Genomic DNA, 16,599 nt, shown 5'->3' on the forward strand with positions numbered 1-16,599 from the left:
CGCTAGGTATGTGAAGGGTTTTGCCTTGACACTGTACCCGCACTCGTCTTACGGTTACTTTACTTCCAAGGTATTCCTGGCGTCAATTCCCTGCGGGTGCTAGGTATGTGAAGGGTTTTGCCTTAACACTGTACCCGCACCCGTCTTATGGTTACTTGGTTGCCAAGGTATTCCTGGCGTCAATTCCCTGCGGGTGCTAGGTATGTGAAGGGTTTTGCCTTGACACTGTACCCGCACCCGTCTTATAGTTACTTGGTTGCCAAGGTATTCTTGGCTTCAATTCCCTGCAGGTGCTAAGTATGTGAAGGGTTTTGCCTTAACACTGTACCCGCACCCGTCTTATGGTTACTTGGTTGCCAAGGTAAGGGGTATTTTCCCGCTTACTTTTGAATCTTTTTGAATTTTGAAATTCGAAGAGTTGGTGAAAGGATAAGAACAGTCCAAACCTCTGAAACGTCGTGCGACGGTTTCTTCTGACTGTGTCAGGACGTGCAGGAAGTTATGGTGACGTGACAGTACATGGTCATTCCAGACGCTTTTTCAGGCGCGTGGGCGTGATTTTTCGGGCGCGTGGCCGCGAAATTAATGGTACGCGTCCTTTCAACAGCTGTTGCCAGCTTGCTTTTCGCCACGTGTCATAGTTTCATTGCACCTTCGATTTCTCTCTCTTCCGCATTAAATTCATCGCATTAATTGCGATTAGTATATAAAGGGGGAGAGGGTTCTTTGTAATCCACACTTTCACTCTTCTCTTCATCTTCAAAACGATTTCCGGCGAATACTCATCTTTTCAGTCGAGCATTCCCTTGAAATCGTTTTCTTCTTTCATCTGTAAGATGTCTTCACGTGATCTCGAATCTACAGCCGATGACAAGAGTACTGCTGGCGAGTGCCAGTGTGCTCTGCCTGTCGATCTGTATCAGTACGTCGTCAGGAAGTTCATGCTCGAGTCTCTCGAGCCTGAGTTTCCTGAACCCCATCAGACGGTGTATGATGCCCCCAGAGGCAAGATCGGGGTCTATGCTGCATTCTTTGTCTATGGGAATCTTAGGTTCCCATTGACAAAGTTTGTGTACCGTGTCCTGGAGAGGCACGGTGTGCACCTGACCGAGGTGCACCCGATGGCGATTGCCAAGATTCGGCACTTCGAGTGGGTGTGCCGGATTCTGGGCATTGAGCCCTATGTTGACCGCCTGATGACCTTCTACTCTTGGAGGTGCATCCAGGGGTGGTATACACTGATAACCCGGATTAAGGGTTTGAAGATTTGCGCAACCGAGCGCAGTCTTCGCTCGTGGAAGCGGGAGTTCTTCTACATCTCCGGCTCGCGCCATCCCCCTTGCCATGAAGTTCAAAAATGGGCAAGCACTTCCCAGCCTTCACGCCTCCAACTACCAGGAGGCGGAATGGTTCTCGAAGATATCCCGAGTCCAATCTCCGGTTTACCGGTTTGCGGAGTCCGGGATGGTGATGCTCGGGATGAGCCGGGTGTGGAAGGATGCGGATGCGCGAAAGATCCCGATCGTCCTCGAATACGGTTCAAACTCTGTTCCTTACGGTATGCTTTGTTTCTTTTTGTTGATTTAGAATCTCTTCTAACTTCTTTCCTGTTTATTTCAGAGGGGAACGACTTGCAGTCGCTCATGTACCCGCGGGAGGCTGACGGTCCCGCTCGGATGGGTACTCGCGCTCTAGACGAGAACGAGTTGCCCATCCTAGAACAAACGGCGGATCGGTTCGTGGAGGTCTACCCGCTAGGCCACGAGATCCTGAGCGCCAGGCGGCCAGGTAAGGCGCTATTCGACCCTCGACCCCTCAATGTTGAAACCTCTGCTGGAATTCCTCTAATCGTATGTTCTGATGAGAAATCCGCAGATGGTCCTCCGTTGGTGCGGAAGAAGAAGGCTGCCGGCGGGAAGGGGAAGGAGAAGGTGGCCTCCACTGCCGATCCGGTGCCTCGGTCTGATTCGGAGACCGAGAGCGAAGAGGTGGCGGGGAATCCCGGTGGTGATAAGACCACCGCTCCGGAGGCTGCGACGATTGTCACCTCCGGAGAGCCCAGGATAACAACGGTGACCGGCGTGAAGAGGCCGGCTCCATCGGGTTCATCCCCGCCTGTCCGCATTTTCAGGCTCAAGAAAACCCTTAAGTACAAACTTCCTTTGTCTTTAACTTCATAGTTTTCCATCATTAATACTTATCTTCTTTGTGCAGGCGTGGATGTTGACGCATTCCAGGGTGGAGCGCAGGGGAGTACCCCTCCGCCCATGACGGTAGGCCTGGTCAGCCTACCTGAGGCGACGACCCAGGCGCCTGCGCCTGCTTCCGCTGGTTCAGTTGCTCACTCCTTTGAGCCGACTGTTCCAGCTGTGATGACGTCACCGCCGGCTGTGAGTGCCATTTTTACCGCATCTTTCACCGAGCCGGCGGTTACTTTTGCTGCGGATTCCGCAGCGGCGACCGCGGCGGCCTTTACCATGCCTCCTCTGTCATCGCCAACGACGGCCGATCCTTCAGGTATGCATGGGGCTTATCGCCAACCTCTGCCTCCTTCCCATCTGCCTGACCTCTTGGATGGATTTCCCTTGGGTTCAGGTGTTGGGTTTGGCGGCTATCGGCCTGTTATTGACCCTACAGGTGCGTAGGGTTCTTTTGGCATATTTTATATATATTATTATTTTTTTTTATCATCTTTTCCTAACTGCTTTTTGTTTTTTGCAGTGTCGGATTCCAATGAAGTGTATGTTCCACGATGGAACATCCGCCGAGGAACAACCCTTCGCACACCTGTGGAGTGCGTGGAGTGGGCTCGTCACGCTGCTCCCAGTGGTGCGTTGGGGGAAGCCATGGCTAGCTACCCTTAAAGCTTTCCTTGAACTGCCACGCTCTACTGATGGTGCTGGTCCAAGTGGAAGTGGCCCTGAAGCCTGATCCTGAAGATCCCTTCCCACTGTTAGGATAGGAGTAGCTTGTATAGATTTATTTTCTTGTAGGCGGGTAGTTACCCGGCCACTCTTGTAATGAATCATTGTGAAATATAAATCTTTGTGCGGGTAAGACCGCTACTTTCTATGGATTCCTTGCTTTATAAACGTTATATGACTTGCATACTTTAGTTTAAATTAGCAATTTTCCAAGTGTTTAGAATAAGTTAACCTTTGAACGTGGTATAGATAATAGGTTGAAGTTTTGCTTCCTCTTTCGTGATTGTGCGGGTATGACCGTCACTTGCACTTAGTAGGATGGCTAAACTTTACCATCTGACCTGCGTGGAGGTTTTCCTCATCTTTTTTGAAATTTATAAGTGTTTAGGATAAGTTAACCTTTGAACGTGGTAGATAATAGGTTGAAGTTTTGCTTCCTCTTTCGTGATTGTGCGGGTAGGACCGTCACTTGCACTTAGTAGGATGGCTAAACTTTACCATCTGACCTGCGTGGAGGTTTTCCTCATCTTTTTTGAAATTTCTGTGTTTAGGATAAGTTAACCTTTGAACGTGGTAGATAATAGGTTGAAGTTTTGCTTCCTCTTTCGTGATTGTGCGGGTAGGACTGTCACTTGCACTTAGTAGGATGGCTAAACTTTACCTATATCTGACCTGCGTGTAGGTTTTCCTCATCCTTTTGTTAGAAATTCTCTGTTTTGAATATTTTAACCGTTCGACGCGCGGTTGTCACTAGGTTAGTGTTCAGTTTCCTCTATCATGATTCATGCGGATAGACCGGCACTTTCATTTAGTGGGATGACTGAACTTTTCCCCTTCAACTGACCTGCGTGAAGGTTTGCCGTTTTTTGGGTTTATGCGGGTTTTGCCGCCTTCCCCACGCAACGACTTTCACACATGTATGCGGTGAAAACCGGCATATTCGTGTTGAATAAATTGACCGTTCGACGCGCGGTTGTTAATGGGTTAGTGTTCAGTTTCCTCTATCATGATTCATGCGGATAGACCGGCACTTTCATTTAGTGGGATGACTGAACTTTTCCCCTTCAACTGACCTGCGTGAAGGTTTGCCGTTTTATGGGTTTATGCGGGTTTTGCCGCCTTCCCCACGCAACGACTTTCACACATGTATGCGGTGAAAACCGGCATCAGTGTTGATAGTTCATAAAGTATAAATTTAAAATCATCAGCGTCGATGTTCTAAGGAGAATCATTTCCATTAGAAGTGGCTCTTGGCCTTTTCTTTACAAATTTGGAATTGATCTACATGCAAACTGTGTAATTGAGCTCCCTTCCATGTTGTTGGGATGGGAGTGCCATCGAGCCGATACGCACCTGGTTCGGGATCTCGTTCTTTACGCAGCATGTAGTCTCCATATTGAAGCTGGATTTTTTATTCGTGTTTTCCCCAGCTGGGGTTCTACACGCATCAGCCTGCTCAGAGTTCATTGCGCCACGAGGTGCGCGAGCGTCCCATCTCTGACAAATGCTTCGACCATGTTCTTTACGTCTGTGCATTCTTCAGTGTTGTGGCCTTTTGTCCTGTGAAAGTCACAGTATTTGCTCCGATCAGCATTGGGACGATGTCGGATTATTGGAGGCTTTAGCCATGGGAGCTCCTCAGTGGCGAATATCTCGGTGACGCTTTTGGTGAGCGGCGTCCATCTGGAGTTCTGGTTCGACTGTACGTTACCCCTTCCGCCTAACCGATGTTGCAAGCCGGATGAGGTGTCAAAGTTTACCCTTGACTGCCAAATGCCTAGCTTCCGCTTTTTGTTTAATCGGGCGGTAAGGACGTTGTCTTCTCTTGTTTTCTGGGTGTAGAGGTTTGTGCTCTGTGGGAGATCTCTACCCAGTTGCTTCTCCGTTTCTGCAAAGCGTTTAGCTGCTGTCATGATGGCATCCCATGTGGATGGCATGCCATCTTTACCCGTTAAGGTGCGGATGAGCTCTGGGTCATTCGCGCCCTGAATAAAAGCAGCGCGAATAAGATCTTCGCTAATGTTACCCAGACTTAGCTTCTTCGAGTTGAAGCGAGTGATGAAATCTAGCAAAGATTCATCTTCCTCTCGAATGCATTTGAGGATTGTCCATTGCTCCTCGGTATACTTTCTTTGCTGGCTGAAGTGTTGGCTAAACTTCTGTTGGAAGTCTGCCCAGTCGTAGATGTGGTTGACCGGTAGACGATCGAACCACGCTCTAGCAGCCCCAACAAGCGTCATTTGGAACATGTAACACCACGTAGGTTCCGTCCAACTACTGACGGTTGCCCCCGCTATGAATCTGTTCAAATGATCATCTGGGTCAGATATACCATCATATGTGCCTATGCTGGACATTTGTTTGGCACTTTTTGGGGCAATTGCTTCCGCAATGTCCCTTGCAAATTTGGACGTTCCCGCATTTGCAACGTTTGGTCTGAATGTTTTGGAGAAGTCACGTGGACTTCCACCTGTGTTTTTTGGTTTGAAGGCTTCTCCAAAATGCCTTCTCGGTTGGGAGTCCGTTTCCTTACGCTTCCCTTTTGCCCTATGGCGAGGGTTCGCGTCGGTGTCGGATTCCTCCGAGTCATCGTCCAAGTATTCTTCGAATTCGTCAGCCTGTTGGACGGAACGCAAGCGTTCGTCCAACTCAGCTTGGAATTCCTTTTGACGTGCCTCCGCCCATGCCTTAACTTCATCGAGTGTTTGGCTGGGGAGTCTTGTTCGTTTCTCTAACTGGGTATCGGTGAATCCCAGTGAGCAATTATTTACTGCACTTGTCCCAGCTTGGGTAACTGGGGTAGTGTTCGTAAAATTTACTTCACTTGCCCCGGCTTGGGTAACCGGGGTAGTGTTCGTAAAGACTGTGTAGCCGGTATTCCCCCCAGTAGCTGGGGTTGTGGTTACCAGAGTTTCTTTAACCATCTTTCCAGAAGTTTGAAAAAACTGGAGAAAAATGAAGTTCTAGCTTTTATGCACGGATGGCGCCAATGAAGAAACACTAACCGGACCCACGACAGATTACGAGTAACCTGGGGGTTAGATAGATGTTTCCCACGAGGGGTTAGACCCAGAAAAGATGGTTCTTCTGATAACCTGCAAAACAGACACCGTGAGCTTGTCACTGAGAAGGGGGGGTTCCTCCTTGTGACCACCCTCCGGCGTGAGAATCAGACTAGATTGCTCTTTAAATATAAATGTATATTAAGAGATTGCTAGAGCAGATATCAGGTATAATATGATGATAATGTGTTAAGATATGATAAGATGAGATGATCATACCATTTGGGGTATTTATAGCCGAAAGTAGGTTTCCAAGGAGGTGTGGCCGGCTGAATAGTATTCCTGTTCCACCAACTGTGGCCTACGCACGTGCCCTGCTGGTAGTTGGTGGGTAGGCAGCGGCTGACAGTGACCAGGCCTGCTGTGTACTATTCCTTTAACACCAACTGCCGGCTATGCACGTGGTATGACAGGAGTTGGTGAGTAGGCAGCGGCTAATAGTGACATACAGTACAGGAGCATGCTGCTCGCCATACTGTTGTCAATAAGCTGTCGTATCCTTAGTCAGATCTTTTGCCCATACCTCGTCAGGTACAGTACAGAAGATCTTCCCGTATCGTACGGACTGGCTTAGTTGGGCGGGAGTATTCCCCCTCCCGCCTTTGTGCGGGATTGTTCCCGGCTTTGCTCATTCCTTCAGGTGACACTGAGTGAGAGCTAAGTGCCTTGTGCGTGTAGCCTTGCTGCGCGGGTGGCCTTCCCTGATGGCTTGTATCCGCAGCTGCGGGAAAAGGCAGAGTCCTTCACCATTGGGAGGCATTTCCTGCGGGAACAGCTTGCGTACTGCGCGTAAGGACGTCACGTCTCTGAGCATGGTGGGTCCTGCGGATCCAGTTGATTTCTGCGCAGACGTCCCTCTTCAAGGTGAGTCTTGCGGGTCCAACTGGGCTCTGCTGGGACCTACCTCTTCAGTACCGTAGAATTCTTTTCCTTGGGGGATCATTTTCCCACGAGAAGTAATGAGAACAATGATTTAATAGATTGCTACTTATGTCTAGATCGCGGATAAATGGATATTTTTATTGATAAAACCTTTTTAACTGTAGCCAGTATCTTATTATGAATAATTCGACAACTTCAGGAGAAAAAGAGGCATTTACCTATTACAGAGATTGTGCGATTTGATCTTTTTATTACTCTCAGTCTTACAAGAAATACACACGATTCGTGATCGGTAAAAAAAGAAAATAGAAAAGTCTACACTTGTTGAAGGTAAAGTTTGGAAACACAACAATGCCTTCGGTCGTGTATCCTGGATTAATGCAGCCTTAAATGCTACGTTTCAATTATCGATTCTAGTATTGAGCAAAAGGTTATACTTATGGTTCGGTTATTTTTTGGTTTAAAATATTTTTTTTGTTATTATTATAACTACAATGTCGATATCGGACGAATTTTTTTTGGTTCACCACATTTTTTTTTTGTTTTATGTATGTTACTTTGCTGTATTTGACAATTTGGGCTCAAATTCGCTTATAAAATATATGTATATCCCTGGTTGGGCAAGGATTCTCTCACATATGATGAGTTTTCTTCTAAGGGTGCTCCGGATCGGGACTTATGTACAAACTTTCCTACGGGGACGTGTCAGTGTAGTACCCACGGTTCCATGCTCGGAGAATGTAGATGACTTGGTGAGTTAGTTGGCTCGTTAGTGATACAGACCATTAAAAAATGTGGAGCGAATGGACGAGCAAGGTGGTGGAGTGTGCTGTGGCCCAAAGTTTGCGAACTTGGGTTTGTGACAAAGACCTACCCACGGACTCCACACCATTTTAAAAAAATCAATTTGAAAAAAAAAAGCCCTTCCAACTGTAACACCCCGGCTTAAGCGGAAACGCCCGAGTGTGACGTACAGATTGCTCAAACACACGTGGCACTATTAAGTGACCATAATAACATTAATTCATTAAATTGCCAAGTACACAAGTTTAACAAATCACAACACAAGTTCAAATCAAAACATAATCATAACAATGTCTCGTTTATTAAATAACCTAGGTATGCTAAGCGTCTTTTAGTCCTTCATCCTCTAATCACGGTACCTGTAACATATGTATAAAATAAAGTCAGCTATAAATAGCCGGTGAGTTTCCACAGTTTTAAATACATACATAAAAACCGTACAACTCATGGACAAGTGATAAACAAGCAAGTAAGTCCTTTCCAGTTGGTAACAACCAACGTACTTGGGTAATCGCGCAAGTAAGGTCCTTTGCAATTGGTAACAACCAACGTACTTGGATAATGAGGCCCTTTTCCACTCAATACAAATGGACCGGAGTGCAAAGGGGGCGTATGATCATACTTAATGAGGCTTCCCAACGTGCAAGTAATGTTCATGCAAGTAATACATGTAACACACAAGTCCATATACGAATTGTAGTTTTGTAATAGAAGAAACAATACTTAAATTTTTATAAGGATACATATGCTACCCCAAAACAATAAAAACATTAAAAAGGGATGGTGAAAAACTCATCTTAGTAATTGAAGTAAGAGAAATAAGAATAACTTGAAAGTGTTAAGGGAAACCGAAGCGATCAATCCGTACGAACTATAAATAAGAAATAAACACAACTTTTAATGACTATTCTATCAGGAGTCTAGGGTTGATTAATAGCAAGAATAATTTTAGAAGTTAGTTATTAATATATTATAATTCATTACAAATTTTATGGCTCTTTGATTATTAAATTATTATTTATGTTTTAACGGAAATCGATTATTACTATGGTTTTAAGCGTTCTAATGGCGAGAAAACGAAGTTTATACTTCCGAAATACTTGAACCATTGTTTATAAGTCGAAAATAAAGTTATGGTTTTAACGAGGCGATATTTAGGAAATTAAAGTTTACGTTACGTTTAATAAGCAATTTATAATAACAACTTACGAAAACGAGAAACTTGATTTTTTACATGTAAAATGGTGAGATATATTTTATAGTTAATTTACATAATTTTTATTTAATTTAAAACAGTTTCTATAATTTTATTTTGATTTTTAAATGATTAAAAATGGTTAAGAAATGGTTCAAAAATTAATTACAAAAATCGGTTGTGACCGTGTTCGAACCCGGGTCTCCACGTTATAAGTTCCATGTGTTACCAGTTGCTCTAAGCTTCATATTCGTTTGAAACACAGTTATATATATATATATATATATATATTAACAGATTTTAATGGTTTTAATTATTAATAATAATAAAACTAAACAGGTTATATCAAAAAAATCGCGCTTGACCCGGGTCTCATGTTTACGATGCAAACGAGTTAACTAGTTGGGCTAGGAAGCAATTCATTGAAATTATGAAAGCAGTTTATTTTAAACACATATTCAACTTCATCTTCTTCATCTATAAGGACATAAACCCTAATTTTTTCAATTGGGGTTTCTGTTCCGTGTTTGTTACAATTAGATTAGGGGTTTTGTTTATTGGTGTAATGACATTAACAAGCATGTATTAATTACCTTATAAGGTTTTGTTTTGACCGAAACCCAGTTGCCGGAAAAACAGAAATAGAACTCCCAGTTACAGACAAATCGGTGTATTAGAGGGGGATTGAGAAGTGTGAGCGAGTTGTGTCGAGTGTAAGGATCCTATTACTAGTAGGAGAAGCGTGTACGTGATTATCGCATTAATGGTGAATCCCGTGAAATCGGCGACGATTACGGGGTGTTTTACGGCAAGAAATCACAATTAATTAGTCGGTTAGTGTTTAATATCGTCGGAGAATCGTTTTGGTATATTTACCCGGGTTTAAAACGCGTTAAAAAAGGTGATTTGGGCTAGCCAGAATCCACGCGCCGTCGCCGGTGACGGTGGCCGGAAAAACGGCAGGGAGGAGGGGGGCGGGGTAGGGTTTGTTTTATATATTAATAATATAATTTAAATATTATTTACACTATTAGTCCCTGAAGTTTAAGAAACATTTAAATGGTAATTTAAATACTTTTTAAGCTAATTATAGTTTTCAAGTTTTACACTTTTAATCCTAAACTTTATAATCGAATTATATAGTTCTCGGTTTTGGATTATTTACGCGTTTTTAACCCGTACGGCTCGATTAACGATAAAGTACGGGATTTCATAAATATATTGAACATAGTAACAAATGAACGAACGTTGAATATTAAATGTCGGGAATACTTTTATTAATGATAATACATCGAAACGACCCATCGGGTCGGGTTTACAAATACAAAAACGAATCAAAAATTGACGAATATCACACCAATAGTCATTTTAAAAATATAATATTTAAATTAAAAAACTAAGCCTAATTGCTGTAAAAAAAATAAATATTCTTAATTTTAAAACCAAACAAATCCTATAAATACACACTTCACCCTATTTCAAATTCAACTATAATTCTCTTAAAAAAATCACAATACATCTCTCTAAAATAACAATAAGTTACGGCGATGATAAAGCCCTACAATCTCCGTGTCCACCTCTTGTTATTCCTCCTACGATCAAATCCCAAATAATTAAGTCGCCACAAGTTTTTACGAGGTGTTGATGTCCAATAACGCTGAAAAAATGTATTTGTTGTGGAAGCAACAAGGTTCAAGTTGGACATGGAAGGAGTAAACACAAAGAAATAAACAGGGGTCGTTAAGATGGTAACACTCGTCTATGGAACGATTCTCTGAAAATCCAGTGTTCCCAAATAGCTACTTTAGACGTCGGTTCCAGATGCACCGTCAACTATTCATGAGAATTGTGAACGATTTGTCAGCAAACCATCCATACTTTCAACAAGAAGTAGATAATGTTGAATGAAAAGGTCTTTCCACATCAATAAATGCACATACGCCATCCGTCAGCTGGCGTACAACACGGTAGCAAACCAAACTAATGAATGCATGCAGATCGGTGAATCTATTGCGAACGGGTTTCTATGAACGCGTAATCAAACTCCGTCCTCACGAAACAGGTAAAATTTTTTTCTTAATGTACGGCTAAAAAATTTTATACTACCTCTGAAATTATGTTTTAGATCCGCCACTGCCTACACTGTCGACGCCACCACCTAAACATCAGCATCACCATTTCTACCCATCAACCATTGGTCACCGTAAAGAATGTAACACGTAATCATTTTGAACCATTTATTACCTTTTCTGTTTATACTATTGATGGGATTCACCAACTACGATGATGCTGATGTTGATATGTTTTTCCTTCTCTAAAATTCTTTTCAACCTGAGTTCATTTGTTTTAACCCGAAAGTGATTGAATTTTTTTAAAAGCATCTATTGACCCGAACTCATTGACCGTTACACAACACAAACCGACCCACCCATTCTGAGCAGAACCCGCTTTTACCCAATAACAACCTTAGTTTAATTTAATGGTATTTTGCCATTCAGACGTCACAATCTTTTAAAAACATCATATCAGACTCATTAACATGCAAACAAACAGCAACTCAAAATCTAATACATGCCCTTTTGGGAGCCGTAATTTGTATTTAAGTTCTACGCATATCGTTGAAATCATTACAATCAGATACCTATGCAGCTCAAAAATATAATTCCTGCTTCACATCTTACAATCAGACCTTCAACCAAAACAAAAAAATGCAACAGTATTAGTAGTTTAGTACACAATCCACAGCAACTTATAACATGGAATAAGCGTGTCAGTTTTGGGTTATATTTCAAAGGCAAATGAGTTTGACGGATTGAAAGTCAACCTAAGTGTATTCAAAGGCATAAGACGATAAAAATAAATTGAGTTATTAAACGAAGTCAAGTTATTTGTAATAATGCAGTTATTGTAATCATATTTGGTGCATTAATATTTAATCCCGTAAAAGATTCAAAAAAGTGTACCTGCAAAAGGAGAATCTTGAGCGCCACTGCAAGATAAAGAAAAAGATTCCTAAGATGCGGTTATCGAGCTGCCTGCTAACACGTAACATCTCGAAACAGATGTTTTTTCTCATCATAAAACCATCTGCAAGAACGTGATTAACAAAGCGTTGTGATCCTTACTGTTATAACTAATCTAATTCTACAAAATGTTTTTTATAAGGTGAGAGACGCACTTGCAGAGAAAAAACTGTTCTGACTTGTTAAAGCTTTCTGTCGGTGAATGAGGTTGAACCTCTTTTTCTTCACTAAGCTTGCGTGGAGGAAGAACTCGACATGGACCATGAATCAGTCCAGCTGGTATTGTTGTTTCATGGTTGGATTCATATACCTAAAAAAACCCGAAAAAATAGTTTATTTGTCATAATATAGTTTCTGTAATCATCCTATTAATTATTTATAAAATTCAAGAAAAATACCTCATTGCTTTCGGGAGCACAAGGACGACCAATACCCTCAGGTAAATCATCAGGAAAGAAACAGCGAGTCACAGTAACCCATTTCTTATTTGTCTTATTATCCTCCCACATGCTCTGCAGTCAAAGCCGTATAAATTTATGTAAAGCTATAGAGAAATAAAGCAGCAAAATTGCTCCAATATGCAAGTGATGGGAGAAAAGTGTGACAAATACAAGTAAAACAAACTGCAAAACTACATATATATAATCGAAATGACGAGTACACAGAATTCAACCCCGATTTGATATTTTTAGATAAAAAAAATATATTTTTTTAAATAAGTTATTTCTTTAGTGTTTTTATTATCCACCTGTAATATATAAAGATAAGTTAACTTGGTATAACATTTTATTAAGTAACTAGTTTAATTAATTAATACATAAAGATAAGCTAATTTGGTATAATTTTTTCATTATGTAACTACCTTATAGTCTTCTACAAAGTTTAATTATGTTGGTTTAAAAAACTTAGTTACGATTTAGAAACATAAGGTTGACAAAGAAAACTTTGTAAAGTGCAGGATATATCATTATCATATACGACAGTTTCATAAAAACTGTTATGTGACTTATGTCGGTTTATCGGTTAGAACCAAATTTAGAATTTGCATAACTGAAAACCGAGTTGGTTAGTCGAATTGAGTTTCAAACCATCTACTTACTTGTAGTTTATTTGGCATAAGATTGTTGCCAGTAAAGCAGAATAAAGCATAATCCTGAAGATTAAACGTGGTCCCACTTACGCAACAAGACCCGTAATACATTTTCCCGTCAATTTCATTTATTACACCGCCCACCCATTCAGCATCATTCTCCTTAACCGTAGCACAGATTTCACTTGTTTTGACCATATTACCCCTGTCAGTTACTTCCTCGTTCTTCCCATTATCACCATTTTGAGTTACCGTCTTTGAACAAACATCCATGTCTTGACCATTCGCTGACATCAGCCGCTGATTGCAATTCTCATCCGATGATGCCACTGTCTTGTCCAAACACGGTTGACCTCCTGCTGAGCTGGCAGATCTTTTTGGCATATTCACATTTCTCATAACGCGACCGTACTTCAGGGGCAATGGTTTCCCATTACTGATTGCCAAACACTTATCACAATGCCATTCGCGACACTCGTCACCAAAAACCGATTTAGGGTTGCATTGCAGACATCTTAAATGATACCCCTTTTCACACGCATCACAAATAATTACATTATCCACCTCGTTAATCATACTTTTGCATGTTTGACAAGTCAACGGCTTGTTCATGTAGTCTCGTGAAGGTGGGGTCCACGTGCGCTGACCTGGTGCGTGCGTATGTAAAACTTTCTGAACAATTTTAGCAATTTCATTGTGTGTGTTAACAGCAAGGTTCATTTGATGTTGCTTATGATGATTTATGTTTGTCACGTTTAATAATCCAGTATTGTTATTAGACGAAACGGATTGAGATTGTGTCGACCGTGATGGAGCATGTGATGGTTTGTGATCTGCAACCGAATTTGCTGCAATTATGAAAGAGTTGTATTTATAATCAATTAATATAGTAAGAAAATAAAGTTATAATCAACTGATATAAAATATATAAGTTAAAAACCTTTGCTGCTGGTTAAAACAGTGGACCCCACAGGTCTTACTTCACTTGTAGGCAGTTGATATGGTAAAGTTCTAGAATTAGAAATTGGGGAAGCATGAGCTGCAGATGAATTGTTCTGGAAGCTTCTAGAAGAATCGGGCGGTGTAGAAGTAGCAGAATGTATTGGAAACACCTCAGATTTTTCCATCTAAATAGCAAAGTAAGCCACAAAGTTAACAAACTCTTGATATATATAGAAGCTCGTTTTTAAAAAAGGCACCTCATGTAGTTCTTGGTCAAAAATAAGGTTCATATGTAAAACAGATGAGAGATATGAAAAATTTTGGCAATATGCAAAAATTCACAAAAACTGAATATCAGTGTTGTAAAAATCACGATAATAGCTGATTATCCGAAAGCGGAGGGCTACAGATTCGATTTCACCTTATCGGGCCGTAAATTCGGTACCAGTCAAATCTCGGTCAAAATCTTTATAAAAATTTTGTATATATGTACATAATTTTGAAAAATTAAATATAAAATTACAAGACTGGAATTTTATATGTACTTTTCATTTTCTGTCTCTTTTTATACCCTTACACATTCTAGTGTGTGTTTTCTCTTTAATCTAACTCATCTTGTCATCAACCACCCTTTTCCTTTCTTGCGTATTCTTGTAGACAAAGTCCTAGCCAACAATTTATAGTTTACTTATTAAGATTCAAGATATTGTTTTCTTTATGATGAAGGTTTTCAATAGGTGTGAATGGAGTTTGTCATCGTTAGTATCTCTGTCGAACAACTTCCATGGGAGAGAAAATTGGCATTCGAAAACAACGTTCATCTCAAGTATCAAACGAACATTAATGCCGAGAAGGTTAAGCAAGTTTACAGAACCGGTTATCACTTTCAGCTTGTGAAAAACTGGATGATCGGTACGCATTTCTTTGTTCTTTATATCTTCACATAGATATGTATCTAACTCTAGATATGTATGTTTTGTGAGATATATATAACACATACAATTTAGAATGGATGCTTAGCCATAACTTAACTAGAGTTAGATACAATCTTTGTGAAGATTTAAAGAACAAAGAAATACCATTCATCCAGTTTTTCACAGGCTGAAAGTGATAAACTTCTTAACCTTCTCGACATTAATATCCATTTAATACTTCCGATGAACATTGTTGCCGAAAGCCATGGCTCCTCCTCTCCCATTGCCAAACTCCATACACACACACCTATTGAAAACACTCATCATAAAGAAAACAATATCTTGAATCTTAATAAGTAAACATATAAAATTGGTGGCTCGGACTTTGTCTAAAAGAACATGCAAGAAAGGAAAGGACGGTCGATGTCAAGAAAACACACTAGAATGTGTAAGGGTGTAAAAAGAGACACAAAATGAAAATCACATATAAAATTCCAATCTGATTAATCCAAATTGTTATACCCCACCAAACTAGTTCTACAACACTGACTGATTAATAATAATTTGCAGCAAAGCCTAAAGATTACCTTTTCCTTTGTAAGCTGTAGCCTGTGAGCAATTGACATGTTGTGACCCAATTTCCCATTAAACCCTAGATCCTCAATAAGCATCCGAAACGCATCCCTCGGAAAAACATCTTTCGGGGCAAACTCGTTACAAATCCCGGCCAATTCCCCCCTGGCTTTGGTCATCATGTTCACCTCCACCGCCGTGGGCTTCCCACCAGCCCTCATTTTCCCCATTGCCGACAACACCAGCACCATCTCCGCCACCGATCGGACCTTCTTACTATTAGCTGAATTCGATTCGATGGTATCCTCAAAGGGTCGTTTCTTGGTGTCCATCGAATTTGGTGGGAATTGAAGGAGATTTAGTTTAATTTAAATTAAAGTTGAGACCTTTTTGGCGGGTGGATCTTGAAGATGGAACCTAAAGCTTGACTCTGTAGGTTGGCTTGTAGCCTCTGTTCTGTTGTTCGCAAGTGAGTCTTCTCGTAGCCAGGCTTGGTTAACTTTGAAACAAGGAAAATTATGAAGAATTATTATATTTAAGAAAAGCTTATTGCGCTTAGGCCTGTAAACGAACCGAACGTTTGTTGAACTATCTAGAATCGTTTGGCGGGAAGTTCTTTAATGTTCGTTTATTTAATAAATGAATGAACATGAACAAAAAATTTGTGTTCGTTTAATTAAACGAACGAACATGAATACGTGTTCCGTTCGTTCATTTATGTTCATGAACGTTCGTTTATTGATGTCCGTTTATGTCTGTTTATTTATGTTCGTTTATGTATTAATAGAAAATAACTAAATATTATCAAGATAGGTCATCTACTTAAATGTTTTATATTTGTTAATTTGTGTTCATTTAAGTTCGTTTATGTTTATTTGTGTTCGTTTACATTTGTTTATGTATGTTCGTTTCTCTTTGTTCAGTTATGTTCGTTTAGATTTTAAACAAGTGAGCACAAATGACCCTTTTTAAATAAACGAACATGAACATAAATATTTGTTCGATTAAGTATCCGTGTTCTTTTAAAGTTAAATGAACGAACACAAACATTCCCTTGTTCGTGTTCATTCGATTCATTTACAGGCCTTCATTATTCACATTGATAAATACATCGATCTCAATCTCTAGGCTCTGTCGATTTTATTTTTGTTCATTTGTGTTCGTGAGTTTAAATGAGTTGATTAAATATT

The 16,599-nt window shown here is 40.7% G+C and overlaps 2 protein-coding genes across 2 annotated transcripts; both read right to left on the minus strand.

Moving 5' to 3' along the window:
• Positions 1–11,519: 11,519 nt before the first annotated feature.
• Positions 11,520–13,132, minus strand: LOC143580530 (uncharacterized). Its single transcript, XM_077063525.1, has 5 exons — positions 12,990–13,132; positions 12,289–12,402; positions 12,046–12,200; positions 11,831–11,954; positions 11,520–11,556 (listed from the first exon to the last, which is right to left on the minus strand). Exons 1-4 carry the CDS (start codon positions 13,089–13,091, stop codon positions 11,906–11,908), a joined length of 420 nt encoding a protein of 139 aa, XP_076919640.1. The 5' UTR covers positions 13,092–13,132; the 3' UTR covers positions 11,520–11,556; positions 11,831–11,905.
• A 2-nt stretch (positions 13,133–13,134) lies between these two features.
• Positions 13,135–15,741, minus strand: LOC143580526 (uncharacterized). The gene is made up of 4 exons (XM_077063523.1): positions 15,424–15,741; positions 13,921–14,107; positions 13,184–13,828; positions 13,135–13,142 (listed from the first exon to the last, which is right to left on the minus strand). Exons 1-4 carry the CDS (start codon positions 15,739–15,741, stop codon positions 13,135–13,137), a joined length of 1,158 nt encoding a protein of 385 aa, XP_076919638.1.
• Between the last annotated feature and the right edge of the window lie 858 nt (positions 15,742–16,599).

This window comes from Bidens hawaiensis, unplaced genomic scaffold (genome assembly GCF_021521415.1).
Source record: "Bidens hawaiensis isolate Kalapana, Puna unplaced genomic scaffold, B.hawaiensis_p1.1 tig00030518_1, whole genome shotgun sequence".
Taxonomy (NCBI): domain Eukaryota; kingdom Viridiplantae; phylum Streptophyta; class Magnoliopsida; order Asterales; family Asteraceae; genus Bidens; species Bidens hawaiensis.

What these genes read in the sequence shown, in the direction of transcription:
- LOC143580526 (XM_077063523.1), bottom strand. Translation starts at nt 15,741, where the DNA reads ATGGACACCAAGAAACGACCCTTTGAGGATACCATCGAATCGAATTCA. An exon ending in TACAGCTTACAAAGGAAAAG is followed by an intron (nt 14,108 to 15,423) that starts GTAATCTTTAGG and finishes TTTGCTATTTAG; the next exon opens with ATGGAAAAATCTGAGGTGTT. An exon ending in TGTTTTAACCAGCAGCAAAG is followed by an intron (nt 13,829 to 13,920) that starts GTTTTTAACTTA and finishes TCATAATTGCAG; the next exon opens with CAAATTCGGTTGCAGATCAC.
- LOC143580530 (XM_077063525.1), bottom strand. Translation starts at nt 13,091, where the DNA reads ATGTATTACGGGTCTTGTTGCGTAAGTGGGACCACGTTTAATCTTCAG. An exon ending in TTATGCCAAATAAACTACAA is followed by an intron (nt 12,403 to 12,989) that starts GTAAGTAGATGG and finishes CTTTGACTGCAG; the next exon opens with AGCATGTGGGAGGATAATAA. An exon ending in GTGCTCCCGAAAGCAATGAG is followed by an intron (nt 12,201 to 12,288) that starts GTATTTTTCTTG and finishes GGGTTTTTTTAG; the next exon opens with GTATATGAATCCAACCATGA.